A 26,992-nucleotide genomic window follows, 5' to 3' on the forward strand; every position below is an offset into this window, starting at 1 on the left:
ACTTAGGATAATGCCTTCAAGGTTCATCTGTATTATAGCAGGTATCAGCATTTCTTTTCTTTTTTCTTTTTTAGGCTCCCAATACTTTTTACATTTTATTTAGGTGGTTAATTAATTATGACTTAGATTACTGGCTTCTTTAATCCAATGAAATTTTCATGCCATATTTTTGCCCCATTAATACTCTAAGTTGAGGTATAACTTACATGGAATAAAATATATAAGATTTATCATTTGATCAGTTTTGACAAATGTATATGCCATATAACTATCACTCTGATCAGGATACAGAATATTTCAGAGAAAGGAAAGCCTATTCAATAAATGGTGCTGGGAAAACTGGAGAGCCACATGCAAAAGAATGAATTAGACTGCTGTTCACCACCATACACCAAAATTAACTCAAAATTGATCAAGGACCTGAATGTAAGACCTGAAACAATAAATTGCATAGAAGAAAACATAGGTACTAAACTAATGGACTTTGTATTTAGAGAGGATTTTTATGAATTTGACCTCAAAGGCAAAGAAAGTAAAAGCAAAAATAAATGAATGGGACTACATCAAACTAAAAAGCTTATGTACAGCAAAAGAAACCATTAACAAGGCAGAGGCAACCATCCAAATGGGAGAATATGTTTGCAAGCAATGCCTCTGATAAGGGCCTAATATCCAAAATATATAAAGAACTCATACAACTCAACAGTAAAAAAGCAAACAGTCCAGTCAAAAAAAGGGCAGAGGACCTGAACAGACACTTCTCCCAAGAAGACAAACCGATGGCCAACAGACATGAAAAGACGATCAACTTCACTAGCTATTAGGGAAATTCAAATCAAAACCACAATGAGATACCACCTCATACTTGTTAGAATGACTGTCATCAAAAGGACAAGTAATAGCAAGTGTTGGAGAGGATGCAGAGAAAAAGGAACCCTCATCCACTGCTGGTGGGACTGCACATTGGTAAAACCACCATGAAAGACAGTATGGGAGTTCCTCAGAAAACTAAGAATTGAGTTACTGAATTACCATATGACCCAGCAATCCTGTTTCTAGGTTTTTACTTAAAAAACGTGAAAACATTTATCTACAAAGATATATGCACTCTGATGTTCATAGCAGCATTATTCATGGTGGCCAGGACATGGAAGCAACTGAAGTGCCCTATGATAGATGATTTGATAAAGATTTGGTACAGATATACAGTGGAATATTACTCAGCTATAAGGAGAGATGAAATACTGCCAGTTGTGACAACATGGACGGATCTTGAGATAATCATGCTAAGCGAAATAAGCCAGACAGAAAAAGTTGAGAACCATGTAATTTCACTCATATGTAGGGTATAAAACTGAAAGCAGCAAAGCTGACAAAGATTCATGGACACAGACAGTGGAATAGTGGTTACTAGAGGGAAGAGGGGAGGAGGGGGTAAATGGGGTTGAATATTTGGATGGTGAACACACAGTGCAATATACATAAGACATATTGTTGAATTGTACACTTGAAATTTGATTTTATTGACCAATGTCACGCCAATTTTTTCCAAAATAGCTATTTATTATTTATTAATTTTTTTATGGTGACATTGGTTAATGAAATCCAATAAGTTTCAGCTGTACACTCTAACAGTAAAGCATATATATATATACACACTGTGTGTTCACCTCCCATTGTTAGATTTCTTTGACCTTCTTTACCTTGTTTACCTTTCCCCGCTCCCCCTTCCCCCTGGTCCAATAATTTTAATACAAAATACTGGACATTTCTATCATCCTTATCTCAGAAAATTTCCTTGTTAATCCTCCCCTCAATCCCCAAGTGTTTGGGTGATTTCTTTCAACATAGATTGCTTTTGTCCTAGAACTTCCTAAAAATGGAATCATACAACGTGTGCTCTGTTTTTGTCTGTTGTTGTTGTTTTTTTTTGTTAGCATAATGATTTTGAGATTGATGCATGTTGTGTGTATCATAGACATAATTTATTTTTTTGCTCTTGGGTAAATACCTAGAAGTAGAATTGCTAGGTCATAGGGTAGATATGTTTTACCTCATTTAAAAAATTACATTTATCATTAAAACTTTATTCAAAAATTTAGGCTAAAAAATCACCCATAATTCTATGTCCCTAAAGCCGCAGAGCCTGTGACTAAGAGAGCCCTTGACTACAGAGCCTTTTTCACGTAGTAATCATGGTGTCCATGCCTTTTTCATATAATGAATACTGTTGTGCTAAGAAGAATGCTAAAAACAAGAATTGTGGCAGGTGAGGGTGGGAAACAAAATGAGCAGTAAGTGAAGTCACATATCACTCTTTATGATATAATTTTGAATAAATAACATAGAAAAAAGGTAACAAATTTCTTCTATTATAAAAGTAATATATTTTCAATTTAGAAAATATAAAAAGGAAAGTATGAAGCAGAACAGAAATCTTCCATAACTACTAATTAAACTCTGTACCTTATTTGAATTTCACCCATTTTTAAAATAATCTTTTCCTGCTCCAGGATCCAATTCAGGATCCTGCATTGTATTTGTTTATTGTCTCTCCTTAGTCTCCTCTGATCTGTGACAGTTGCTCCTCCTCTATGACACTTTTCATGAGTTGTTTTAGAGGTTGTCTTTTAGTTTAGGTTTGTCTGATGTTTTTTCATGATTCGATTGAGGTTATGCTTTTTTCTTTTTCTTTTTTTGCCAAAATGCCACAGAAGTGACGTATCCTTTACGGTGCAGCATATCAAGGAGTGCATGATGTCAAGTTGGTTAATTACTCATGATGTAACCTTGGTCACATTGTTAGGGTGGTGTCTATCTGTTTTCTCTACTCAAAGTTACCATTTTTCTCTTTGTAACTGATGAATATCTTGAATATTTTGTGACTATGCTATTATCCTGTTTCTCAAAGTTTGCCCAGTGATTTTAGCATCTCTGTGGTAGATTTTGCCTGCAACAGTTATTACTGTGGTGTTTGCCTAATGGTGATTTTATGTTTCCCTCATTCCTTTTAATTTATTAATTAGGATTCTATTCTATTATTTATCAGTATGGACTCATAGATATTTTTATTCTGTAGGTTTTAATTCAATCTATCATTTATTTTGTTCCTCAGATTATTCCAGCTCTGGTCATTGAAAGCTACTGTAGGTTGGCTCCTGTATCAGTTTGGGTTTGCCCCCAACATTTTTTGAGACCATCCTTATTTTCTGGCGCCTTATTTTCTGGAACAAGATGTACCAGGCTCATCTTATATTTTCCTTGTTCTGGCCCTCTGAAGAACCCTAGTTCCTTTTATTGGAGAATGATATTTATAAACCAAGACTTGGGTACTAGGTTTCTGTAGTGTTGATTCTAGGGTGTCTTTGCTCCTTAGTCTTCTCAGCAGATAGAGGTAGGCAATAAATGCATGAATCCTAACCCACACTGATAACACACATCTTTCTATTTATTTACCTGTGTATATGGAAAACCATGAGTTCATACTGATACCTCTGATTCCAGTCCAGCTCCACAAAGTTCATTCTTGTTTCCCTCCCTCCCTTTTTCTTATTGTAACATCTTTTTCTGACAGTGAGAAATGTGGCTTTCATTAGCTACAATAAATTTACTTATTTGTTCAATCCTAGTACGGTTGATCCTTGGACAACACAGGTTTGAACTGTGCAGGTCCACTTATGTGTAGATTTTTTCAATAAATATATATATAGTACTATAAATGTATTTTCCTTATGATTTTCCTAGCTCTAGCTTTTTTTTCTAAGAATACAGTATATCATGCATATAATATACAAAATATATGTTAACTGTGGTATTGATAAGGCTTCTTGATATTAGTAGTTAAGTTTTGGGGGAGTCAAAAATTATAGGCATATTTTCAACTGTGGGGGGATCAGTGCCTCTAACCCCTGTATTGTTCAAAGGTCAACTGTATAGTATGAAATACTAACAAAATTGCTCACCCATACCTTTGTGAGACAGACTTACTCACTAGAGCACAGTGTTTGTATACAGTTCTTTTTATCTTTACAGTATTCAGCAAAAATAATTAGGTTAGTTATTTTCTTCTGGATCCCTTTCAGTATGGTTCTTATATTCATGTAATACAATTAGGTTTGTTACTGCTTATATTCCATTTTAGATTCCCACATGTACTGGTTGGTTTTGATCGTTTATTGGGGGAATGTAAAGTGTTACTGATTCTAAAAGTCAAAGTTATACATAGAGGCATCAAAAAGAGAGCTCTTGATTTTCTTCCCCAAACCTGCTTTTTCCCTAAGCTTCTCCATCTCAGTAGGTGGCACCTCCCCAAACCCACAGCCAATTCATTAGTAAGTCCTGTTAGTTCTATTCCAAAATATATTCAAAGTTGTGTTGTTCCTTGTCATCTCAATTACTATAGCTCTAGTTTAAGCTGTGATTATGTCTGGCCTGGACTACTGTGGTAGCCTCACAGCTGGTCTCTCTATCCATCCAACTTGACCCTCTCTACAGTCCTTTCTCCACACAACAGCCAGAGACATCTTTTAAAAGTGTAAATCAGATAATAGCCTTCCCCCACTTAAAATCCTTCAATGACTCTCCAGTGTAATCAGAATATAATGCAAATCTCTTGCTGACCTCTAAGACCCTTTATGATCTGGCTCTTCTCTAGTCTCTGCTCCTTGGCTTCAACTGTTTCAGCCATATTATCTTCTTTCTGTTCCTTGGTTTTACTAAACTCTTTCTTATCTCAGGGCCTTTGCACTTGGCCTTCCCACTGTACTTGGCCTCTCACTCCCTAAAACCCTGTTTCCCCAGATCTTTGTTTGCCTGGGTACTTTCTTGCATCAAATCACTGTCAGGGAGAGGCCTTCCCCAAACACCCTAGCTAAAGAGTCAACCTCCGCCCCCTGGGCACTCTATCCCATTTCCTTGTTTTATTTTTTTCTTAGCATTGTTAACGATTGGAATTTTCTTGTTTATTTGTCATATTTTATTTGTCTCTCCCAATTGGAAAGTAATTGCTGTAAGGGCAGAGGCCTTTCCCATTTTGTTCACTGCTAAATTCCCAGTGCTAGAACAGTGCTTGGCTCTAGTAAGTAATTAAGAAATGTTAAATATTCTTAAGTGAATGAATTGAATTAAATGGAAACACTGTCAATCTTTTTACATATTTATACTTTTACTCTTTGCCATTTGATTCCGCCTTAGTTTTTAATGCATTTAATCATCAGTTTTTTTCCTCCCTCTCAACTAGCCACGTACATCTTCATGTGATCAGCCAGGATTTTGATTCTCCTTGTCTTAAAAACAAAAAACATTGGAATTCTTTCAATACAGATTACTTCCTAGAGTCACAAGGTAAACAGTGTTCTTTGGTTTTTACATTTGTTTCATTTTCTCATCTGTTCTTCTTCTTGATTCAGTTATTTCCCTACATAATAACCTGTCTCAAAAACCCATGTATAACTGTGTCCCCTAAAAAGAGAGCCCCATTAAAAGAAACCAGATTATTTGGATTGTAGTAGGATTGACACTTTGCTGTGAGCAGCCTTCTTGGGGAACCTATAAAGTTGTTAAGTCAGGGTCATTTTGTCAGGGTGTTTTATTATAACAAGAGGGGACTTAAAAATTGTCCTGAGAATTATTGGAATTCATTGATATGAAAGCTCTGAACAGTTCTTTGTCTTTTCTGCTATCAGTTGGGCAGAAGCTTGGGGGTTGCCCTGTGTTAACAAAAGAAAGCTGTGTACATAAAAGGAATCATTCCCCGATGTGTAGTGGAACTTCAGTATGCTGGGTTGTTAACAATGACAGTTACCATTGGCCAAAGAGCAACCAGGGGTAAAGCACCGTGAGAAGCCTTTGACATAGTAACATGGATTGCTTAAAGTATATCTCAAAGGAATGTAATCATCTCAAAAATAGGTTGCTCAAATTTAGAATCCAAGGCCCGTTTAGAAGCCCATTTCCCCAATAGTGAGTCTAACCTCAAATTTACTAGCTTTAGATACCTGGCATATTTTTATTTGGAGTTAGATTTCCTTTATTTTATTTTATTTTATTTTATATATTTTAATTTTTTATATCTTATATTGGCTTTCCAGAGTAGCAGGGCTCTGAACTTTTTTTCCTTGCTTGCAGCTGTGATGGAGATGGTACAAAAGGCTGGCAGAGTGACTGTCCGAGATGGGATGCCTGAGCTCTTGAAGTTGCCCCTCCGTTGTCACGAGTGCCAGCAGTTACTGCCTTCCATTCCTCAGCTGAAAGAACACCTCAAGAAGCATTGGCCAAAGTGATTCTGTGGAGACTGAACTTTGCAGCAAGTATGGCTGGTTGTTTAGAGCACACTCCTGGCACCTGTTCTGGATTGCTTGTGAACTTTTACTTTATTTCTTGAATTAAAACATGCAGGTTTTTTTTTTTTTTTTTAAACAAAGCTTGTTCTATTCCTGAGTAGCTACAATGTGGGGTGACTTGAAACAATTCAGGAATTAGGAATTTGGGTTTGTCATGAATTGTTGGTGAGGGTGGCTAGGACAGGCCTGACCACCATCTCCAGGACCCACGTCAGGTCTGGTGAATGGGAGCAAAGCCATGTTCACACTGACCTAGTACAGGATATAGAAGTGGAGGGCAGGCTTTATATTTCTGTTCCTTATGTTTATCCTCCCTCCTCAGAGGCATGTGATACCATTTCATTAGAGCAGTCAGAGGGGTCTCTTGTTTATCCCAAAGGCACTAATTCATCTTCTATAATCTTAATCTGTTCTATAATATTCTTTCTCTTTCCCTCCTTCGTGGGGACTCTGAGTTTCTTCTGTCCCTTTCATTCCTTTCTATCCAAAACCACCCAAATACTCCCTTTTCAGGAAGTCCATCTCATCAGTTCTCCTTCACTCTGAACAAACAGGCTCGGTGAGGGGGTGGAGGGATTAGACTTTCTTGTAATATCAGGGATTCTTGGATGGTGAGGAAATACTCAGCCATGTATGCATCATGGTTTAGCTGTCAAGTTTTCTTACTGGCCTGTTTGGATCTGTTGTCTGAAAATAAAATTCACCTGTTTAGGGCATTTCTCTTAGGTAGTTCAGCTTATAATCATAAAGTCAGTTCTGATGCATGAAAAAGTAGTTGTTGAATGAAAAAGTTGCATAGAACCCCAGAGTTTCATTTTTCCCTCAGAGCAAATTTGGATGGAATAGTTGGATCAAGTTGGTTTTTGGATAACGTCAGAACTAAAGTAAAGGGAAATTTAAAATGTCGTTTTGATCAAACTGTTGATCTATTTTGGATGTGGCTTTTTTTGCTCTTGAATTTATTAAAAAAAAAAAATGAACACACTTAACAATAACGTCTCTCTGGAAAGAGATCCTCAATTGTAGAGACCACATTCGAGTTCAATGTCTTTCACAAATAAACAAAATACTACAGTGATTTCTTGGTGAGCATGGGTATAGTCATAATTCGTAGTAGTTAATGATTATAGCAGCTAACACTTGTTCAACTCCCGTGCGTCTGGCATTAAGCACATTATTCAAATTATTTACTTCTTTCTGTATGTAAGTCTGTCGGAGTAGGTACTATTTCTATGCCCCCTTTTTAAATTTTTGGGGGTATTTTATCAATTTTTATTTCATTAAATGGGGATGACATTGGTTAATAACATTATTTAAGTTTCAATTCTGTAACTATCGGTGTGTTGTACTGTGTGCTCACCACTCAAAGTCTAGTTATCTTCTGCCACTGTATATTTGACCTCTTCCCCTCTGGTAACTGCCATATTGTTGTCCGTATCTATAAGTTTGTTTTGTATGTTCATTTGTTTTTTTCTGTTTTATATCCTACATATGAGTGAAATCATATGGTTCTTGTCCTTTTCTGTCTGACTTACTGCACTTAGCATGATACTTTAAAGATCCATCCATGTCACAAATGGTTATGCCCTTTTAAAGGAAGTGGATTTAATAAACTACAAAGGATCTTGGGCTCCAAAGTTGGTCTTGGTTAGGGTGCATTAAACTCATTTTCCCTGTTAGTTGAAGAGTATAAATTCAGTATGAAGCAGCAGGGGCCATAGAACCCCAGGGGCCTTGGTCCTGTGCTGACCTAAAGCTTTCCATGGTGTTACATTGGTTTCTTTGAGGACAGTTAGTTCCTTTAAAACCTCTTTTTCCCACCTGTCACTACCTAACATTTTTCAGTGCTGTAGTCCTTACCTCATTAGCTCAGCTATCATAGTTCATCTTGTCTGGCTTCATCCTTCCAGGTGTCTGCTTCCTCTGCTGCAGTGGATGCCTACTTACCCTGTGGTCCATGGGGTTCTCCCCCAACCCAGCTGTAAAGGGGATGTGGTTTTATAGCTTCTCCTTTGCTGTCATCAGGTACTAGGCATTGAAACTTTTTTCAACATCATTGACATGTTGGTTAATAACAGACTCTGCATTCTGATCTGGGTCCCAATCCTGGCTCTGGTACTCAGCTGAGGGCTCTTGGGTAAGTTACTTGTTTTCTCTGAACTTCAGGGTTATAGGAGATTAAATAAAATAGTTTGTGTAAAAGATTTAGCATAGTATCTGGCATAGAGAAGGACTAAATAAATGGTAACTGGAAGCCTCTGTTCTTATTTTGGTGGGGATTGGGAAAGAGGGATCACTTGATCTATCCCCCTCTGCACATTTGATGCCTTAGAGCCCCTGGAAACTCTTGTTTCTATAGGTGTACTCCATGGACTCCTGAGATCAGAGTTACTAGTTTCTTTTAAAAGAGTGTAAACACCTGGGCTCTACCCCAGAACTACTAAATCATAATACCGTGGGCCTAGGAATCTATATCATGAAACAAACATTCAGAATGGTTTTTATTCATACTAAAGTTTGAGAACCACCACATAAATGAACCTTTGACTTTAAAGCACCTTGCATTTCTGGAGCTTCCAGATTAGGCTGTGCCCTGCCAGGGTACATACACCATTTTCTGGTTGGCTTTCTGGGCCAGTTGTGGACCTTCCTTTGCAGGGTCAGTGTTATTTCAGGATCTTGGGAGACCGTGGGCATTAGATGAGGGAGAGTGACTGGCTACAGGGACAAGCCGTCCCTTTTTGCAGGGGTTGGGGAAGCTCCTCTGGCCCCAGGCTCATAGGATTTAGGCCTGGAGCTGATGATTGCTTCTCTTCCTGCCCAGAGGTCAGTCCCAGAGGCCTAGGCCCCAAGCTGAACACACTTGCCTTAGGCTCAGAGCATATGTATTTTTCCTCTTCTGGGTCTTACTCTGAGATATCCAGTTATAGATGTCCTTTCAAGGACCAGATCACACTTGGGATGGTCATTAGGAGTCTCTGTAGGTTCAGGGATATTTCCAGGAGCCTGGCATCTGGCAATGTCACATATTGGATATGGTTGGATATCAGAGATTCAGGGCTCACCTGTGTCCTAACTGTGGCTTAACTGCCTCTCTGTCCTGGTAACAGATTGCAAGGACCTTGGCAGCCTACAATCCCTTATTTTTTATTTTTTACGCCTACAGCACCTGGTTTTCCTAGGTGATCGCCCATCCAAGTACTAAGCAGGCCTGACCCTGCTTAGCCTCCGAAATCAGATGCGATTGGGCTTGTTCAGGGTAGCATGACCGTGGACCAGAATTCTTAAGATTCTTCCGTAGATTAGATTTAAAAAAATACAATGAAAGCCTTGAAGCCTATTCCCCAGAATAATGTGCACGTGCACATTATATATGCATTAACAAGGAGTTTATGAAGCCCCTGAAATGCTTCCGTAGACTCCTTAGGGGTCTGTGGACCTCAGCTTAAGAACCTCTGCTCTGGAGAAAAAAGGTCATCACCATGTGTCTTGGATTCAGGCAGTGCCTGGGATTGCTAGGGGACAGACCTCATCTCCAGGATGTTTCTGGGATGCTCTCCTTTGATCTCAGTTCCCCTCCCTCAACCCTTTGGTATTTGTACATTAGGGGGCCTTTGGCTGGAGATGGAATTCAGGCCCAGGAGCTGCTGGCTCCAGTTTAGCCACTACACTTAGGCAGGAGTCTTGGGAAATGGGGACTCCTCAGCAGGTCTGAGGGGTTTGGGAACCCTGGCTGACAGACTCATCGTAAACTATCTAAAAGGCATTGGGCCTACATTACTAAAATAATGTCTAGGGGAGAACAGTACTAGTCATTAGCACAGATAGATGAGCCGTACCATGGCTGTATCCCAGGACAGTGGGCGTAGCAATATTTCTTGGGTACAGCACATTAACAGTACAAACTGTACAGCTTGTTGCCATTTGTACTCTTAAGGAAGAGATTTTACTGAGGCCCCAGCCAATGTACTTGAGAATTACAGAACAATTAACTAAAGCTCAGATAAAAGTACTCAGTGAACATTTTCACAATAGGTATTGTAAAAGCATTCAGTGTAATTTTTCACCTAATCAACAATGCTATAAAGTTTAGCATATCAATTTTAAAAGCAAAATAATATAAGAAACTTCAACCAAGGAGAGACTACCATAGACAGTGTAATTTATGAGATGTAATGAAGGAAAATTGGAAGAGGTGACCAACTCTACATTCTTTATTCAGCCAGGCTACTCAGTGACCTTAAGTGACAGATATTTTTTAGAAGAACAGATGTAAATAATGACTTGGAAGGGCCAGAAAGAGGATGTGAAATATTGAGGTATATATAGGCCCTATGCCACCCCTCTCCCAGGTAGGGTATTGTTGACATTCTTACTAGGAAAAAAACCCCACCTATCTATCTATCTATCTATCTATCTATCTATCTATCTATCTATCTATCTATCTATTTACTTACTTACTTACTTACTTATTTATTTATTTATGCATGCCTATTTAACCAAGATTTATCTTTGTGTTACAGTTGGGTAAAGTTTCTCAAGGTAGGGGACATACTGGCTGAGAGCATGTAAATGACATTTGTGATGAATTGAGTGGGGAGTGACATCACCACAAAGTCCCACTCGCTTCTATCTTGGCCCCATCATACCCAGCAAGGCAACAATTTTATTTAAGTAAAGTGTTGAATGTGGATGGTTACTTCAGGCAAGAAGGCACATTTATAATTCGAGTTCTGTTGCTCTAAGAGAAGGTAGACGTGATGTGACAGAGCTGAACTGGCACCGGAAACTGAGCAAGTGAACACTTACGAAAGCATGGAGAATAGACCTTGAACAGTTTCTAACGCATCCTAAGTCAGAGCTGGAGAAAAGGGCTCTCAAAGTCCATTAGACTCTGAATTGGAATGTTCTAGCAGTTATATTTTGATATGTTACCTTTTTTTTTTTTTTTTTTTAAGCAAACAAATTTTACCACCAGGGAATGGGCTTTGGGTTTTAGAGTCTCCTGATGATTAGAGTTCTCATCTTCTGACTCAGGAAGGGGCCAGTAGGTGAGCATTATGCAGGCCGTTGTCAAATGAGTCATCAAATCAGTGACATGCTCAAATGCTTGAGAGTTCCTCTGTAGGCAGCTGCTGTCTACCCAAACCTCAGGGAAGGGAATGGTCAGGGTGGGAGAAGTGGGAAAAGAGTTTAGACCTCTAGGATTCTAGGCCACTCACTACCCCTTTTGCTTGTTCTATTTTACAAATTTATTTTGAGACTATCTATTTCAACTTCTTCAATTTTTAGAAGGCAGCTGGGACTTGGAGGTATTGCTCATTTAATAATTTAAACCAGGTCTTGCTTTTTATCAAAGTCCTTTCTGTGACTTTTCCCAGATGCTCTCAGGCACTGGCATCTTAAGAGTGAGGATCGACATCACTGCTAAGTCCCACTCTCTTCTATGTCCTCCTCATAATATATATATTTTTTCATCTAAAGGTAGAGTAGAAAAAATAGGACTTAGGCTTGTGTCGAGGCTCATCTCTGTTCCATGTTAGTTGTGTGACACTGGGGTAGTCAGTCATATAACCTCTCTGACCTCAATTTCATCATCTGTCAAATGGAGCTAAAGTATGTATCTCCCAGGTTGACCAAGGATTAAACTAGCATGAACATGAAAGGGCCAGGCACTTGTGCGGTCCAGCACTCATCAATGCTTGTCTCCTCTGCCAAACCCCATCTGATCTGTGAAGCCTCAGTGGGAATTCTCTTGTCAAGCACCTTTTCCCTTCCAGTCTTGGTTTCTCATATTTAAAACCAGGACCTTGGACTAGATTATATTAAAGTCCTTCCCTGTAAGATTTGAGTCTTCAGGCTTCTGCTGGTTAGCTCTTATTGCTCTGTCCTCAGGGTCTCCTTTTTTTCTAAGACCAAAATTGGTGGATGAGTTTTCTAAAGCACAAAAGATTCTTTGCATCCATTCCTTAACTTATAAAGTAAGTTTTAAAGATGTTTTCCTTTGAACCCATTTTGGGAGCAAAGGGCATAGCCAAATCTAGAGGTTTAAATGACATCATTTCCATCTCTTCTGCTTCCTGTATTGATCTCTCTGGAGACAGCAAAAATAGGGATAGGCCTTAGACAGAGGGCAGCACTTTTCCCTCTTTTATTCCTACAAAAGCACAGAAAGGACCCTGACTCCTTTGCTTAAGTCTCATAATCATCTCTGGCATAATCTCTGTTTCTCTTAGAGGGATGGCATAACAGGACCATCTTGAGGTGGAGTGCCATGGGACTGATGGCCTCACCAGAATTGCCAGGAGCAGGAAGGATCTGTTTGCAAACAATAGATATTTATCACCCACATGGACTGTACACATTGTCCCAGCATGACGGTAGTTCCCTTGGCCCACACTGTTGCCGTGGGAGCTGAGACTGAAAAGGAGGCAAACAGTCCGGGACTTCTAGCAGCTACAAGTTGAAAAGTTGATACAACCCACTCCCCCCTCCCTCAACCTGTACTGCCTTGATTGAAGGAAAAACTATTATACATTCAAACTGAATAATTAGTTACTGGCCAAGGGCCTTTTGCATAAACTTGTCCAGAAACTAAAGAATGTACTCTTACTGGTTGGAGTTGCCAGGGTCCTGGGGCTCGTGTCCTGGCTCACCAGCAGGCCACCAGCCTTTGCTGCTCTTTCCTTGGCTGCATTCTGGACGTAAGAGGCCGGGGTCAGGGGAGCGGAGGGGGCTTTGAAGGATGCCTGAAAAGCCAGTTGAGGGTTGGATTCTTATCTACTACTGAAAGCGTTTCCACTATCATAAGTATTTTTAGAGAATTGCCCAGTGACTAGGGAATGAAAACTTACTTTTGTTTTTAAGAACCCATAAAGGGACAAAAGTTCATGACAGAGCAAGGGGAGGAAGTAGGTAAAATATGAAAATGGGATCTGTCCAGCTGGTCAGGCATTAGAGAAGAGGCCCCAATCAGTATACCTAGCTGAATTTTTCTCCTGAGAAGCTGATAGCCCATATGTCCCCTTAATGAAAATGAGAAAAAAGGGTGACCTCTGGAGGTGGGAGCATTTAGGCCACACTCACCCCTGAGGCTGAGGCCCATGAAGGGAACAACTGCATAACCTTACATTGTGGGGACCCTGTTTCTCACCAGGCCATGAGGTTCTCTAGAATATGTTGTTGTTTTTTTTTTTTTTTTTTGGTTCTCCATCATGTACCCAGTGAAATTCATTGTACCTGGAACAGAATAGGATCCCAATAAAATTTTTCAAGTGAATGAAATCTTGTGTCATACTTTAAAAGCATAAAGAAAACAACTCTTTTTCTGTTGCAGCCGAATTTAACTGTCAAGTGTATTGTCTGGTGAAGCTGCATCTTTGGTTTTTGGAAATATTTCGATAAACACCCAGCTGCCGTTGTTTATAGGCAAAGTATTTCTCATGGATAAGAATTAGTGGAACATAAACATGTTACTATTTTCCCACATAACATTCAAGATTATCAGTCTTTGCTAACAAATCGGGCAATTAGAGCTATTGGGGTTTTCCATGTCTTTGTGAAGTCTATGCTTTTGGGTATACTATCTTTAGCCACCAGATGGCAGCCTTTGAACAATAAATACTTATCTGTCTTGTATAATCCAAAGTTTTTTGGGAAGAAATTTTATGTAACTCCTCTTATGTTTCAGAAACATCAATTCAAAATAAAATATATAAGGTTTTAAAAAATAAGGCTTATGTGTGTTTAGCTGATCTCTTAATTAAGATAGAAGTTTGAGAGAAAACCAGGGTGTAGGTGAATATAAAACTTATACAATTGATAAGGAGAGGCTGTTTGTCTTGGAGGTTAAATAGACTCTAAAATTGGTGAGAGGCAGGGTTGAGACCTGATTATGACATTTATCAGATGAGGGTTTTGAGGCATGCTAAGTGCATGATAGGCACTGAAAATATGCTAGCTCATTTCCTTTTCTTTAATTTGAGCCCAAGGTAGTATCTCTTGTTCACATCACAAGTACGCCTGGGAGTAACACGGAGCAGACGCTTCTCCTGGGCATATCTTTGAAAAGTGGCATCATTATTATGTTGACATATTTGTTGCTGAGTCTCTGATGGTTCATTATTAAAGGAAGCACTATCAAAGCTAGATGAATGAAACACAGAGAAGGCTGTGTGTGCATATTTTATGGGCTAGCCTCCCTTAAAATTTTCTGACATAAGAACCTAACATCACTCTTCCAAGACTTCTGTCTTCTAAGCAGGCAGAATAAATGTCCCAACCTCAAATAGTACCAGAACATTAGAGCTGGGAAGAACTTTGCAATCCAAGACTTCTGAGAATGTGGTGAACTCTGTGGACCCTCTCCCCATAGGTTTTCATAAAAATCAGTCATCCGTGGATTTCCTAGGACAGAGATTCTCAACTAGTATGTGTGCATATATGTGTGTATGTACATCCTATAGGCCCTGACTATTGCAAACTATGCGGTTTTCCAAACCACACCAGACAGTCACTCTACTACCAGTGCGAGGGCATCTAATGCCCCTGGGGCTTTGGGTAGACAAATGTTTAATCTCTTGCCTCCGAGAATCTATTAAAACTCTTTAATTGCCTCTGATACTCCGTTGAGTGGTTTGGGACACAGAAATGCTGTTTATAACATCAGGGACAAACTCGCATCATTATTAAACACCAAGAGTGCTTATGTTCCCAAATTCATGCTGGTTGAAAATATACTAAAATATTAATGAGTGGTCTTCTCTGGATGGTGAGAATGTGGGTAATTTAAATTTTGTTTTATTGTGCAGATTTCTAATTATCTACAGTGAATATATGGGAATATGAAAAAAATAAGTTTTATTTTAAAAAAGTAATAGATCACAAGGGAATACAATCAATGTTATTTGAATCAATAGCTGATAGAAGCAAAAATGGCTAATAATTTCAACATCACGTCAGTTCTCCAGCCCGCTATAGACAGAAAGACATCCTGCAAAGCCAAACTCCAGGCCTCTAACAGGTTCAATTGGGCCTGAGGATGACACAAATAAAGGTTATTCATGTTCTGGATCTGATTTCCTTATCACTAGATCCAGAAAAGTAAATTTTCTATTTGCCCCCGACCTCAATATCTGTCTCTTTCACAGAGACACCAGCTATTATCTTGTTCAAAATTGTTGTCCACAGCAACTTCCTATTTGTTTTTGTAAGTGTCTTTAAGCAGCTATGGAGGTCCCATGATTTCTCTTGTGTGTTATGTTGCTGTGGCATGTTATAATAAGTTTTAATATTGAATTATCTTTGAGTTGTGAAAATGCACCCTCTGGGTTTCTGAGGGCCGCTCTTTCAGTGTTGACTTGGACTCCAGGAAACATTTTTGATGGGGTGGGGATTGGGGAATAAGGTTTATAGATCAGTTCATGTGTGATTGCTTTGTGGCCTGACGTAAAGTATCAGGAGGGGAGGGGGAGCAATTGGGAACTGAAGTCTATGGGTAGGGTTTGGGCTTGTTGGATCAGTTCTCAGGATTCTTTGTGGTAGAGAATTCAAGTAATAGGAGAAGTGGAAAGGCAACAAAAAAGTCAGAAAAGTTAAAACAATCTGCATAATGAAGAGGGAGGGAGGAGAAAGATGAAAAAGATACATGAGGTGAACATGTGGGGAAGACATCTGGGAAGTGAGAGCTTTGGAGTGGTCAGGAGAACTAGGGAAGAAGGGAAGGGGATTTGGAGAAGGGTTGCTCTCCCTCGATATGACCTGGATCCCCTTTAATGGTTTTTGAGTGATGTAAGCAAATATTAGATACTTCATTTTCGGGGGTGGAGGGGGAATTTTAATTTCTGTTTTCCATTTTTCATATCTTGTATTTTTTCTCTAGATTACAACTGCTAGATGCTTGCTTATATTATTTTTCTTGTATTTGTTAGTTACCTTCATGATCGTCTTTATAATTCTTTTGTTTTTGCTTTTATCTATTTGTTCTTGCTTTATTTTTTCTAATTTTTTTGAGTCACATACTGAGTTAATATATTTTACTGGTAAAATATCTTTTTACTAATTGAAATTTTAATGAAAATATTTACGATTATGAATTGAATTGCTGGGTTAGACTTGAGGCTTATGGAGACTGTATTGGCTGTCAATAACAAGGAGATATTTATTCTGATTCCAAGACCTGAACCATCGGTTTTCCTTGTGTCCATCAGATAAGGCATATATTTAAGGTGCTAAAATGAAGTGGTGTGTTTATCCCTAGGGTAAGGCTTCGTTCCTTGTATGTTTCACAAATATTTTTTCTTCCTGTTTTCTTATAAATGAATAGCCTTTCTCCTTACCTGACTATAGCAATGAAATAATACGACCCAGGCAAGGACCTGCTATTAGTCTTTTATATGATTTTAAACCTCAATGTTATCTCCTTCAGTTAGGAACTGGTATTTCAATTCTATTTGTACAACAAAAAACTTTAATTGTACCCAATTTTCTTTTAATGTACAATTTATTATCCCCTCCCTCCATGGGTCATGCTTTTGGTATTGTAAAGTCATCTCCAAACCCAAGGCCTCCTAAATTTTCTCCTATTTTATCTTCTAGGAGTTTTGTAGTTTTGTAATTTACATTTAGATCTATGATCCATTTAGATTTAACTTTCGTAAGAGGTGTAAGTCTGTGTCTAGATTCATTTTTTTGCATGTGACTGTTTAGCTAAAGGATTAAAGTATTACCTAATGGGGAAATTTTTTAATATGAAGTAATCATCTCTTTCCTCCACTCCTCCTCAGCTTGTTTTTCTTCCTCTGACGGCTGGAGGGGGAGTTGGGGTTACGGCAGCCATTGCCTTTCCTGGGCTGGGTGTGCCAAACTGTTTCTAACTCTAGTGTAACCGTCGGCAGAGGCCGCTCACCTCCTGTCTGTGCCTGTCTGCCAGTTCACAGACACCACGGAATGGGAGCAGTGTTCAGGAAACCGTGCATTTGCCTTCACATCATAATCCCAAACTCACTTTAAAATTTGGGGAAAAATGTGTAAGGGCAGCCACCATCAATGTTAAGTGTGAAGAGTCAGTCCTTTGTAGAAGGCACGATTGAATTGTCACAGTTTGGAAAGAACTTATCATAGTGTATGGTCTACCTAGAGGCATTCTCCAAAACACCCCCAAATCCTCCAGGAAGGAATCTTTTCATCTTTTTAAAATTCCAGTTTGCCTTTCCAGAAGTCAGGCTAACCTGCTGAGCACAGCATTCTGTAAAGGCAGAGTTGGTTTTACCACTACTGGTGGTGGGAGGAACACACGAGGATGGTGTCTATTTTTTGACGAAGAGATAGGAACTCATCCATGAAAGGAGATAGGCACAGAGAGCATTCGACTGCCCAGACATACGCGTGAGCAGCTAGGACAGGGAGGTCTCTGGAGACAAAAGTAATTTTCTTTGATAGATTTGCCACGAAAAATAGAAACTGGTCCCTTCAAGATAAGATTTGTTCCCCCTGGTGGGGCCTGGGAAATATGGTCTCCTTGGGTACAAAGGCACCAATGAGCAACACCGAGGCTCCCTTTGTGCCAGACATCCACCTTGGCTACAGTGTCATAAAGTGGGTAGCTGTAGTTTCACTTTGCTTGAGGAATTTACAACTCAGAGTGCTTATGTCACAGACCACAGTAGGGAGTGGAGGACAGGGCAATCAGGAATAGAACTCTTTCCTCACATCCAGGTACCTTCTCTTAGGTATCCATACCTAACATGAGCCTTGAATTGCAGTCAAAGTATATTAGGCGACAAGTTGAGAATGGCTAAGCCTGGCTGAGCTGGAGAGATTGACTGAAGGCTGCGGCACGCTATTTGGATGATGGATTTCTTTCCTCAGTCCCCAAGGAGAGGAGGTTGGTGAGCTCTTGCCTGCCTCCTCTCTCCCCTCTCATCCTGGGCAAACCTAGCTGGGTTTCTGTGCTGAGTTGGGGGGAAGAAGCTGTAGGAGCCACTGCTGGAATTCTTACCATGACAGTGCCCCTGGAGTGGGTTCCTTGGCTTGTTGGTGGTACGGGAGGCTGCCCATCAGGGCTCTATGAGGAGGAGGTGGGGGACAGGGAAGATGGTGACTTAGAGGGAGTCCTGGGTCCCAGAAGGCCAGGAAGAGAGGAAGGTAGCCCCAGGTCTTCCACCAGGTTCTGCGGGAGACTTCGAGATACCCTCCATGGTGGTGAGCTTGTCTGAACCTTGCCTGGACTTTGTACCAGGGACAGAGCTGGGGCACGGGCTCCTGGTGTGGGGTCCTACCTGGGGTTTGGGGTTGTGGGAGGCTTGGGCCCTCCCTGCAGGTGCTGCTTATCACTGGATCCAGGCCTAACATGATCTGGACTAGGATCGTTGGCTGCTACTCCGCCCGGGTGAGGGCATCGTGCTGGATTGTGGTCAGTGAATGCAGCTCATCCAGGCAACCGGTCTGTGCTTGGATGCCCAGAGGCTGGACTGTGAAAAGGGGCCCCATAATTTCCTTGGGGCCTCAGGGCCGCTAGTCTAAAAGTGTATTTGTTGTTGTTCTATTTTTGTCGCCTTGTGGTAGAATACCTGTGTCTATTGTATCCTCAGTGACCAATATTGATTTTTCTTAGTCATACTAACTGAAGTGACCCACATCCTATAATTTAGGGCTTAGATGACGGCCACACTAGAAGATTTGGAGTGTCTGGATTTGAATCCCAGATCCATGGCTTAGCAGCTGTAGGACACATGACAAGTTGTTTAACTTCTCTGATCCTTGGCTCTCTCACCAGTAAAACAGAGAAACTGTAATAGGTCACCTTGTAGGATCACTGTGACAATTGAATGAAATAATGAGAGTAAAGCACTTGGCAGATGGTCACTATGATAATTATGGCAAACAGTTGTTTTCAAAGGAAACATTCTTGTGGAAGTGGTTTAATCTATTCATCTGCATTCTTGGTTTCTTTTTTGATAAGGAACTGCACAACAATGAGCAGGCTTAAGAAAATATTCATTTGTTAGATACCAAATATGCTTAGGACCAAACAAGGCATCCTTAACAAAACAAGTCACTTTTTTAAATTTAAATTTTTTATATTTTTTAGTTTTTTAATTACAGTTGACATCCAATATTATATTAGTTTCACTTATACAGAATAGTGGTTAGACATTTATATAACTTATGAAGTGATTCCCCCAATAAGTCTAGTACCCACCCGACATCATAGATAGCTATTGCAATATTATTGACTATATTCCCCATGCTGTACTTTACATTCCTGAAAACAAATCACTTTTAATTCAAAAGAATTTTGAGAAAGGAAATAACTTACCTTCTCCTCCAAAGATAAGAGCTTGCAATGGTAGTTTCCATATTGATTAATAAACTTATGTTTCTAAAGTGGAAAAATAATCTGGCAAGTGAAGATTTTAGGTGAATTCACTTCCCAGGTGTCTGAAGCAACAGCCAATTTCAAGATTAAAACTCCCAGTCATTTGGCTAGGGGCACATTAAAATCCCAGCTCATTTGTTGTGCCCATATGGAAACTAAACAATTTGTATAATTACAAACACCTGTCCTATCATAGCATCCACACTCTGAGTCCTTTCCTGTTTTCCGCGTGTTCCATCCTCACAAATCCTATGAGATTTTAAACCAATGGGACTAATAACAAAGATGATCAACAGGGCATCCTCTCTCCTTCTGTGGTCCATTTCTTTATGGATGGGGCTACTCTATATACACATAATTGTGTTTTTTCATATTATATATTCTTTTATTTAAAACCTGAAGAGGAGTTTTCAAAAAGACAAGCAAAGGACCTTTGAAAATAAATGCAGGCAGGTTCTTTGCTCATAATCACATTTGTAGGTTAGCCTGATAGGACTTTGTATTATAATCAAAAGTGTTTTTGAATTGCTTTTCAGTTTCTCATCACTGTATTCATATTGCTTCTGTTTCTTGAGAGAAAAACCTAATTTTTGTCTTTTTAACAGAATTACCTGATTGCACAGTTATTTTCAACCATACAAAAGCCAGCATTAAAAATGAGTCAAGGGAAATAATTACGACATGTAGACAGGGAAGAGGCAAATGATCTGATATATAATTCTTGTGCTTGAGGTATTTAATTTGACATCAACAGAAAAAGGATTTTTCTGAAGAAAAATTGCAATTTAATCCGCAATGTATTTTGTTGTAGACAGTTCTATTGACAGAATTTGTATAATGTTTTTCCGATTCATTTGGTGTTTAACAAAGGCATTACTTTACCTCTTGCATCTAAATTCATTGTTGTATTATTCTTTAATCTTAATTTTTATTGACTGGTGAGATAAGTAAAATACAGTGAGAGATTTTAGTACATATAAAAATTAGACATCTCCAGAAGGCAACAATAAGTAAGGAAAAGTAAATGTGTGTGTGTGTGTGTGTGTGTGTGTGTGTGTGTGTGTAGAAATGGGGGTGGTAGAAGGAAAACATGGAGGGTTTTCCTTTATAGTGGCATTGCAATAGGAATTTTAGAGGGAAAAGTCGATTTAGTCAGCCATTTTGAACTAGAAACTGATAACTTTTATGAGAAAAGCAATCTATATTTAAAAAGGAATCAAGGACAAATAAGCTAATACAGTTCGGTGTACATTAAAGTGTTACTGTATTATAAAGTCACTAAATGCACACTGAAAAGTTACCATAGTAACAATAATTTTCATGAAATAATTTTAGATACTAGATTCTCGAGTGATGGCATGCTTTGTTATTTGCTTTAAGGCATCTTTAGTTCTCTCTCTCACTCTCTCCCTGGAGGATAGAAAAGGGAAAGGATTGAAAGCAACAAATTAATTTTTCTCATTTAACTTATTTAGCCCCCCCTCCCAAGTATATATATATATTTTATGCCTACAGCCCCTGGTCTTCCTAGGTGGTCTCCCATCCAAGTACTAACCAGGCCCGGGTCTGCTTAGCTTCTGAGATCAGACAGGATCAGGCATGTTCAGGGTGGCATGGCCATAGACCGAAAAAACATATTAATTGGTGGGATCAAAGGATAGTTCACAGGGTTGAAGGAAATGTGGAAGAACGGGGCTTTAGAGGGATCAGGAATATAGAGCAACTGAGGACCTGGCAAGTAGTAACCATGAGATAGCCTCGTCAGGGCAACCAGAAGGATGAGTGAAGCTCTTACCATTTTCAGTTTTGTGTCCCTGTGTTAAAAGTTCAAATTCTAGGAAGTTTCTGCTCTCCCTGGTTTGAACAAAAATTCTACATACACTCACACAAATGCACACACACATATACATTTTTTTTTCTTATAGAGGATGCTTACAGAGAGATTCTCTGTAAGAACAGGGGTTTGTAGCCTCTTTGAGGCTATAAATTATAAGTTATAGGTAATAGACTAGGATGGCCACATAAGAAATGCCAGTTTCAATTGGAAAAACGCATTATGCTCTAACAGTTTCATTCCTCTGCGCAGTTTTCTTAAAATTTGTCTTTCTTTGGGATTTTCTTTTATCCTTCATGTGTCTATGTCTTCCTACTATCTTATATTGTTTTTATTTCCGAACTTTCATTAGTGAATTTCATTCATGAATGTATTCTGCTTTATTATGTTCTCTTCCAGGGACCTCCACTGTGGCATCTCCCATAGCCCTTTCTCCCTCCTAGGCAATGTCTAAAATGCTACACATTTCTAAAACCCACTTTCCTCCTTTCCTTCTGTTTTATTTTCTTAGTGTCCCCCTTTCAAGACCAGTTAAGTATGAAAACAGAAAATGTTAATAGTGAGTTCGTGTTACTTTTGGAAGATTGTATTATTGTTCCCAATTCTTCAATCCACCCGTGTGTTCCCGCCCTTTGCCATGTGACTTTAAGTTCCTTTCACTAGGGATGGAGTATATTTCTCAGTCCCACAGGTGTTGGGATAGGTCATGTGATTTCCTTTGGTCAATGGGATATTAGTGGATATAATCATAGCAAAGGCTTCAAATATGCTCGTGTGTTTTAGCTTGCCTCCTGTACTGCTGCGTAGCCATAAACGCATCCTGGATTCTTCACCGTTAGCAGAAGAATAAGGACAAGTGGAGCAAAGCTGCCCTAGCTAACTAACACACCCACAGCATGAGGCTGAGCTGTCCCAGAAGACCTGGAGACTTATGAACATGGGAATAAATACTTCCTGTTGCATGCTTCTTAGTTTGGGGGTGATCTGTTAAGCAGCATTTTTGTGGCAGTAGTTAACTGATATCTTAGTTTTCCAGTGAATGTATTTTCATTTAAACTGAAGTATTCTAGGGTCCATGCCTTAATATTCGTGCATTGTTTTATAGAGTTTCATGCAGAGTGGAGAGAAAATGCTGGGTAGAAGTTGTCTTGTGGGATCTCTTTATTGTATACCAGGAGCAAAAATCTACTAAATAGATGTTGCTTTCCCAAAATAAATGGTCAACATATTAGAAAAGTGAAGTAGATTCTAAAAAGCCTATATGACACAATATAGTTATCCAGAATTCTTTTCCAGCTAAGAATATTTTTATTATAATTCTAGTATAGGTTAGAGTGTGGCTCTAGTTATTATAAACTTGCAGGGCTTTGGTGGGTTCTTGAAACTGCTTAATATGGTCCCCAGCAAATTTCCAGGCAGATGTCTTTCAAGGGGAAAGTTGTCAACACTTCTCTGGAACTTGCCCTGTCTAAGGTGTTGACTCTGAGTTCAAAACTCTAGGGTTTTTTTGGGTCTGTAAAAATCATTTTTAAGAATCCCGGCATTTGTGGCAGCAGGAAGTATGTAGAGGAGTGCTCATCTGTCATCTGTATATTTCAGGAGCTTATACTCTTTATGCTTTTTTATGCCTACAAAACCCCCTACTTTTATAAAAGTCAAATACATAAATAAATGACACTGTAAGTAAAAGTTCTCAGTAATCCTACACCTAGAGATAACTACTCCTGATTCCTTTCCTTGTTTTAATTCCTTCTCTTTTCTAGGATCAGATCCTAAACCAATGTAATTGGTTGTTTGCAATTGCTGAAAGCAGTTAAAACTTGGAAGAAAAAATTTAAAAAGGATTTTGGATAACCAGTTAATTCTAACAAATCCAGGTGTTAGAAATTCTCACTCTTTATTCAGGAGTGAGCCAAATGTTTGCTTTCACTGTACAATTTTAGTATAAACTCTCAGTAGAAGCAAGACATTAGAAGGGGTAAGAGCTGCTAGAAGCCCGTGTGATGACAGCTGCAAGAAGTGACAGGTGCCGTTCTACTCTGAGGATGGATTCAGAAAACACGTTTCAAAAGACCCAAGAATTTAAACAAGGTAGTGATCCGGAGGCTTTTAGTATAGAGGTGAAGGCTCAGTGATTCTCTAAGAGTTCCTGAAGGCAGTCCCAGGAAAAGAGGTCATCTTCATAATAATGAAGGTCCTGAGCCATAGGAAAAGGGTCATTATTGCCCAGTCTGCTGAAATAGGAAAATCGTTACATAGTTCAGGAAAAGTTTCATCAAAATGTGTAAAATTTAAAAACTAAAGGTTTAAAGGGCAAACTCCAGTTATGTGAAGATAATTGGGAAGCCTATTCTTTGCCTTTAGAGTAAATCCAGTTGTCAGTTCCATTCTTTTAGTTGGGGTGGAGAAGCAGTGTGAGTCCATTTCCCAAGATCCCTTGCAGTTGGATTGGCCATAAGGCTAAGTTGTCTCCAGGTGAGTGTGAGTGGAAGTGAAGATCTGGCCCATATACAACATCCTCCTCCATCTTCGCCCATCTGCTGGTAGGATGTAGGTGTCTGGGGCAACCTGAAAAGCCATATCATATGTTCAAGATGATGAGGCCTTCATCAACCTAGTTTCTATCCTTTCTGCTTATCCCAGGCTTCTTGGACTTTTAAATAAGAAAGTTGTTTTCATTCTGTTCAGCTATTGAGAAAATGAGGTTTATTTTTACAGTAATAAGCATTACTTTCACTAATACTGAGTAACATAGCCCTACCCCAGGAAACCTGGCAATCTGTGGAGATAGTCTAACCTCACTTGTTTGTATTTTTTTGTGTGTGTGACGTCTCATTGCCATTAAAACATGGTTAAAAATGGACCTGGTGTGGCATAGTGTCTTCTCCATGGTCCAGTGACTGATGACTAGAATCATGCAGGAAGCCCAGTTCTCTAGGTTTGGGCATCACACAGTCACTGGTTTTGGCCTTGAATGGGGCATCAGTGGGCCTGGCTGGCTTTCAGTTGTACAACTTTTGAACTTTCCTGGAAACTGATTTAAATTTTCCTTTACATCTTCCAGCATAGGTTTGTAATTTTCTCCCAATCTGCATCCTCCACATTTCTTAAGTTTATCTTAGTGATTATTCTTATGTGTAAAGAGATCCTATTGCTACTGGAGTAGGATTTATATTATCATATTTTTGGCTTATTGCTGATATATAGGAAAATTAGTAAGTAATTTGGGTAATTTATTTCATAACTACCCCTTAGCGAATGTTCTGACTAGTTTTGATAGTTTGGCAGTTGATATCTTGAAGTTTATAGATAGACTCACACATGATAATTCTTTCTCCTTTCTGATATTTATACTTGTTTCTTTTTATTGCCTTCTCCCTATGCCCATTTGACAAAATATTCAAGGAAATGTTAAATAGTAGCTGTAATATTGAATATTCTTGTCTCGATCCTAAAACTTATATTTATAAGGGGTTTGATTTCTCATTTTTTGTTTTTCTATTTAGGGTTATGTAAATTTTGTTAAATGAAAGAAATTGTTCCCTGAGTTTAATGCTCTGTAATGCATTACAGAGCATGAGAATTATCTCTACCTTGAAAATGTGTTATTTTCAAATTATGTCAACTAGGATATGGAAGAAAATCACATAAATCCTTTTTTTAGAAAGAAAGAAAATTTTAAGAACAGAACTACAATTTTCCTCTTTAAGAATTGTCAACTTATCAGTAAAGTGCTTGTTAACTAGATTTTGAAGGTTCAAGAAAAATCTCCAAGACAAATGTATCTGCTTGGATTGAACTAACTGTTCTCCAGCTCCTGATATCCAAGGAGAAGTTAAGAATTTTCCCAATACTAAAGAAGTTCTGTTAATTGCTTTTCTGTAGCACACAACAATCTCTTTTTAAAATTTACTGCTTCTAACACTTATGAAATATTGTTTAAATATATTATATTATATTAATAGTGGTTTTTATGAAGAGGCATAATGAATGGCTCAAATGTTGTTCAGTTTGTAAATGATTCACAGTAAATTCCTAAGACCTTTCTTAACGGCTCATTGTAATCAACATTTATATAAAAACCTACACCTGATTTCTTCTATGGTAGTAGATTAAAAAAAATAATTCTTGGCAGTTTTGCCCCTTGAAACTTAAACACAATGCAGTAAGTAATAGGGTGAGATAATTATGTGCTCTTAGATAACCCCAAATTGCAGTGTAAAACAAAATCATTAAGGCAATGTATGAAATGGATTTAATAAACTTATTTGGCACACATTATGTTGAGAATTAGGCACACACTTCTGAGTTATGTGCATGACCCACTTTTCTGAGCTTTCTCTACCTCCCTTCCTACTTTGAGAAACTCACTCAGTCTAATCTCTCATTAATTAACTTCTTTGGCTTCCTTCTTTGCCTTCTCTTTCATTCACCCTCCCAGCTCTAAGACTGAAAGCAGTTGAGGCCACTCTCATTTAGCCATAAGGTTTTAAATTAGGGGAATACAAGAACTAGAGGGTAGGGTGTTAGGTTTAAGAGAGTGATTTTCAATGGACATAGAGAGTGTTGGTCAGAGCAAGAGGCAAAATTGTCTCTTTTTTCCCCCACTGGTGTCCTATGAAGCTCTTCCCAACTCTATGAGAATATTCTCTTTTTCAGCATGACATGGGCATTCTGAGGACCCCCAAGTCGGTGAAGGATGGGAAGGGCTCGATTCACCCAAATAGCTTCTCTCCCATCATTGAAATTCTTTTCACGTATCAGTTGGTTATTTTCTTTTACATTTGTACAAGGCATCTATGGCATGAGTCACAGTAAGAAACGCATCATGAGAATGTGCCAGATTGCAAAGTAGATTTTCTTTTTTCTCCCTAATAGCAGATTCAAGGTTTTGAAATTGCAGTGATTTAGTAAGCTTAAGAGTATGATTTTTGAAACCCCCATAGTTTTTTTTTTTTTGGCTAATGTAAACTGCATTTTGACTGTAAAAATTAACTAAAATTGTCATTTAATTTAGACATTCTCGCGTCTAATGCCCCACAGAGCTGTACTCTTCAAATGGAAAATAAAAGGTACAATTACACCATAAATGGGTACAGGGAGGGGTCACAGTGCAGATAGCACGTGCTGCTTTAGTGTTAGTGTGTGTGTGCTGTGTGTGCGTGTGTGTGTGGCACGGGTGTCTTGTGTTACATGTGTGTATCTGTGGTGGATGTGTGGTGTCTGTTTTGTACTTATGGTGTATTTCTTGGTAATGAATATGTGTGTGCTGTGGTGTGTGTGTGGAGTGTGTGTGCATGTGAGTTACATTTGTGGTGTGCGTTATGTGTGTGGTGTTTGTGTGTTTGCCTGTGGTATAAATGCATTGTGTGGGTAGTATGTGTGTGTTTGTGTGTGCGTGATGAATATGTGGGATGTGTGTGTGTGTGTGTGTGTGTG

At 38.9% G+C, this 26,992-nt stretch overlaps 1 protein-coding gene and 2 pseudogenes across 15 annotated transcripts in view; 1 reads left to right on the top strand and 2 right to left on the bottom strand.

The window, feature by feature from the left end:
- The window catches only part of APTX (aprataxin), a 117,351-nt gene that overhangs the window by 26,993 nt on the left and 63,366 nt on the right, over positions 1-26,992 (top strand). For 10 of the 15 annotated variants that reach the window (XR_004950039.1, XR_004950038.1, XR_001595062.2 and 7 more), the window contains exons 8-9: positions 5,240-5,343; positions 6,127-6,308. Coding sequence is in view for 6 of the 15 variants with exons in the window: in XM_016130234.2 (XP_015985720.2) it covers positions 5,240-5,343; positions 6,127-6,281 (259 nt within the window). In the remaining 9 variants the exon portion in view is untranslated. Of the gene's footprint in view, positions 1-5,239; positions 5,344-6,126; positions 7,420-8,251; positions 13,549-26,570; positions 26,590-26,992 lie in introns of those variants that run through there. The other 5 variants (XM_036218010.1, XM_036218009.1, XM_036218008.1 and 2 more) reach the window with 3 other exon arrangements.
- On the bottom strand, positions 9,499-9,617 carry LOC118600728 (annotated as a pseudogene).
- On the bottom strand, positions 21,226-21,344 carry LOC118600997 (annotated as a pseudogene).

Source organism: Rousettus aegyptiacus, unplaced genomic scaffold (assembly GCF_014176215.1).
Source record: "Rousettus aegyptiacus isolate mRouAeg1 unplaced genomic scaffold, mRouAeg1.p scaffold_m13_p_3, whole genome shotgun sequence".
In the NCBI taxonomy this organism is placed as follows: domain Eukaryota; kingdom Metazoa; phylum Chordata; class Mammalia; order Chiroptera; family Pteropodidae; genus Rousettus; species Rousettus aegyptiacus.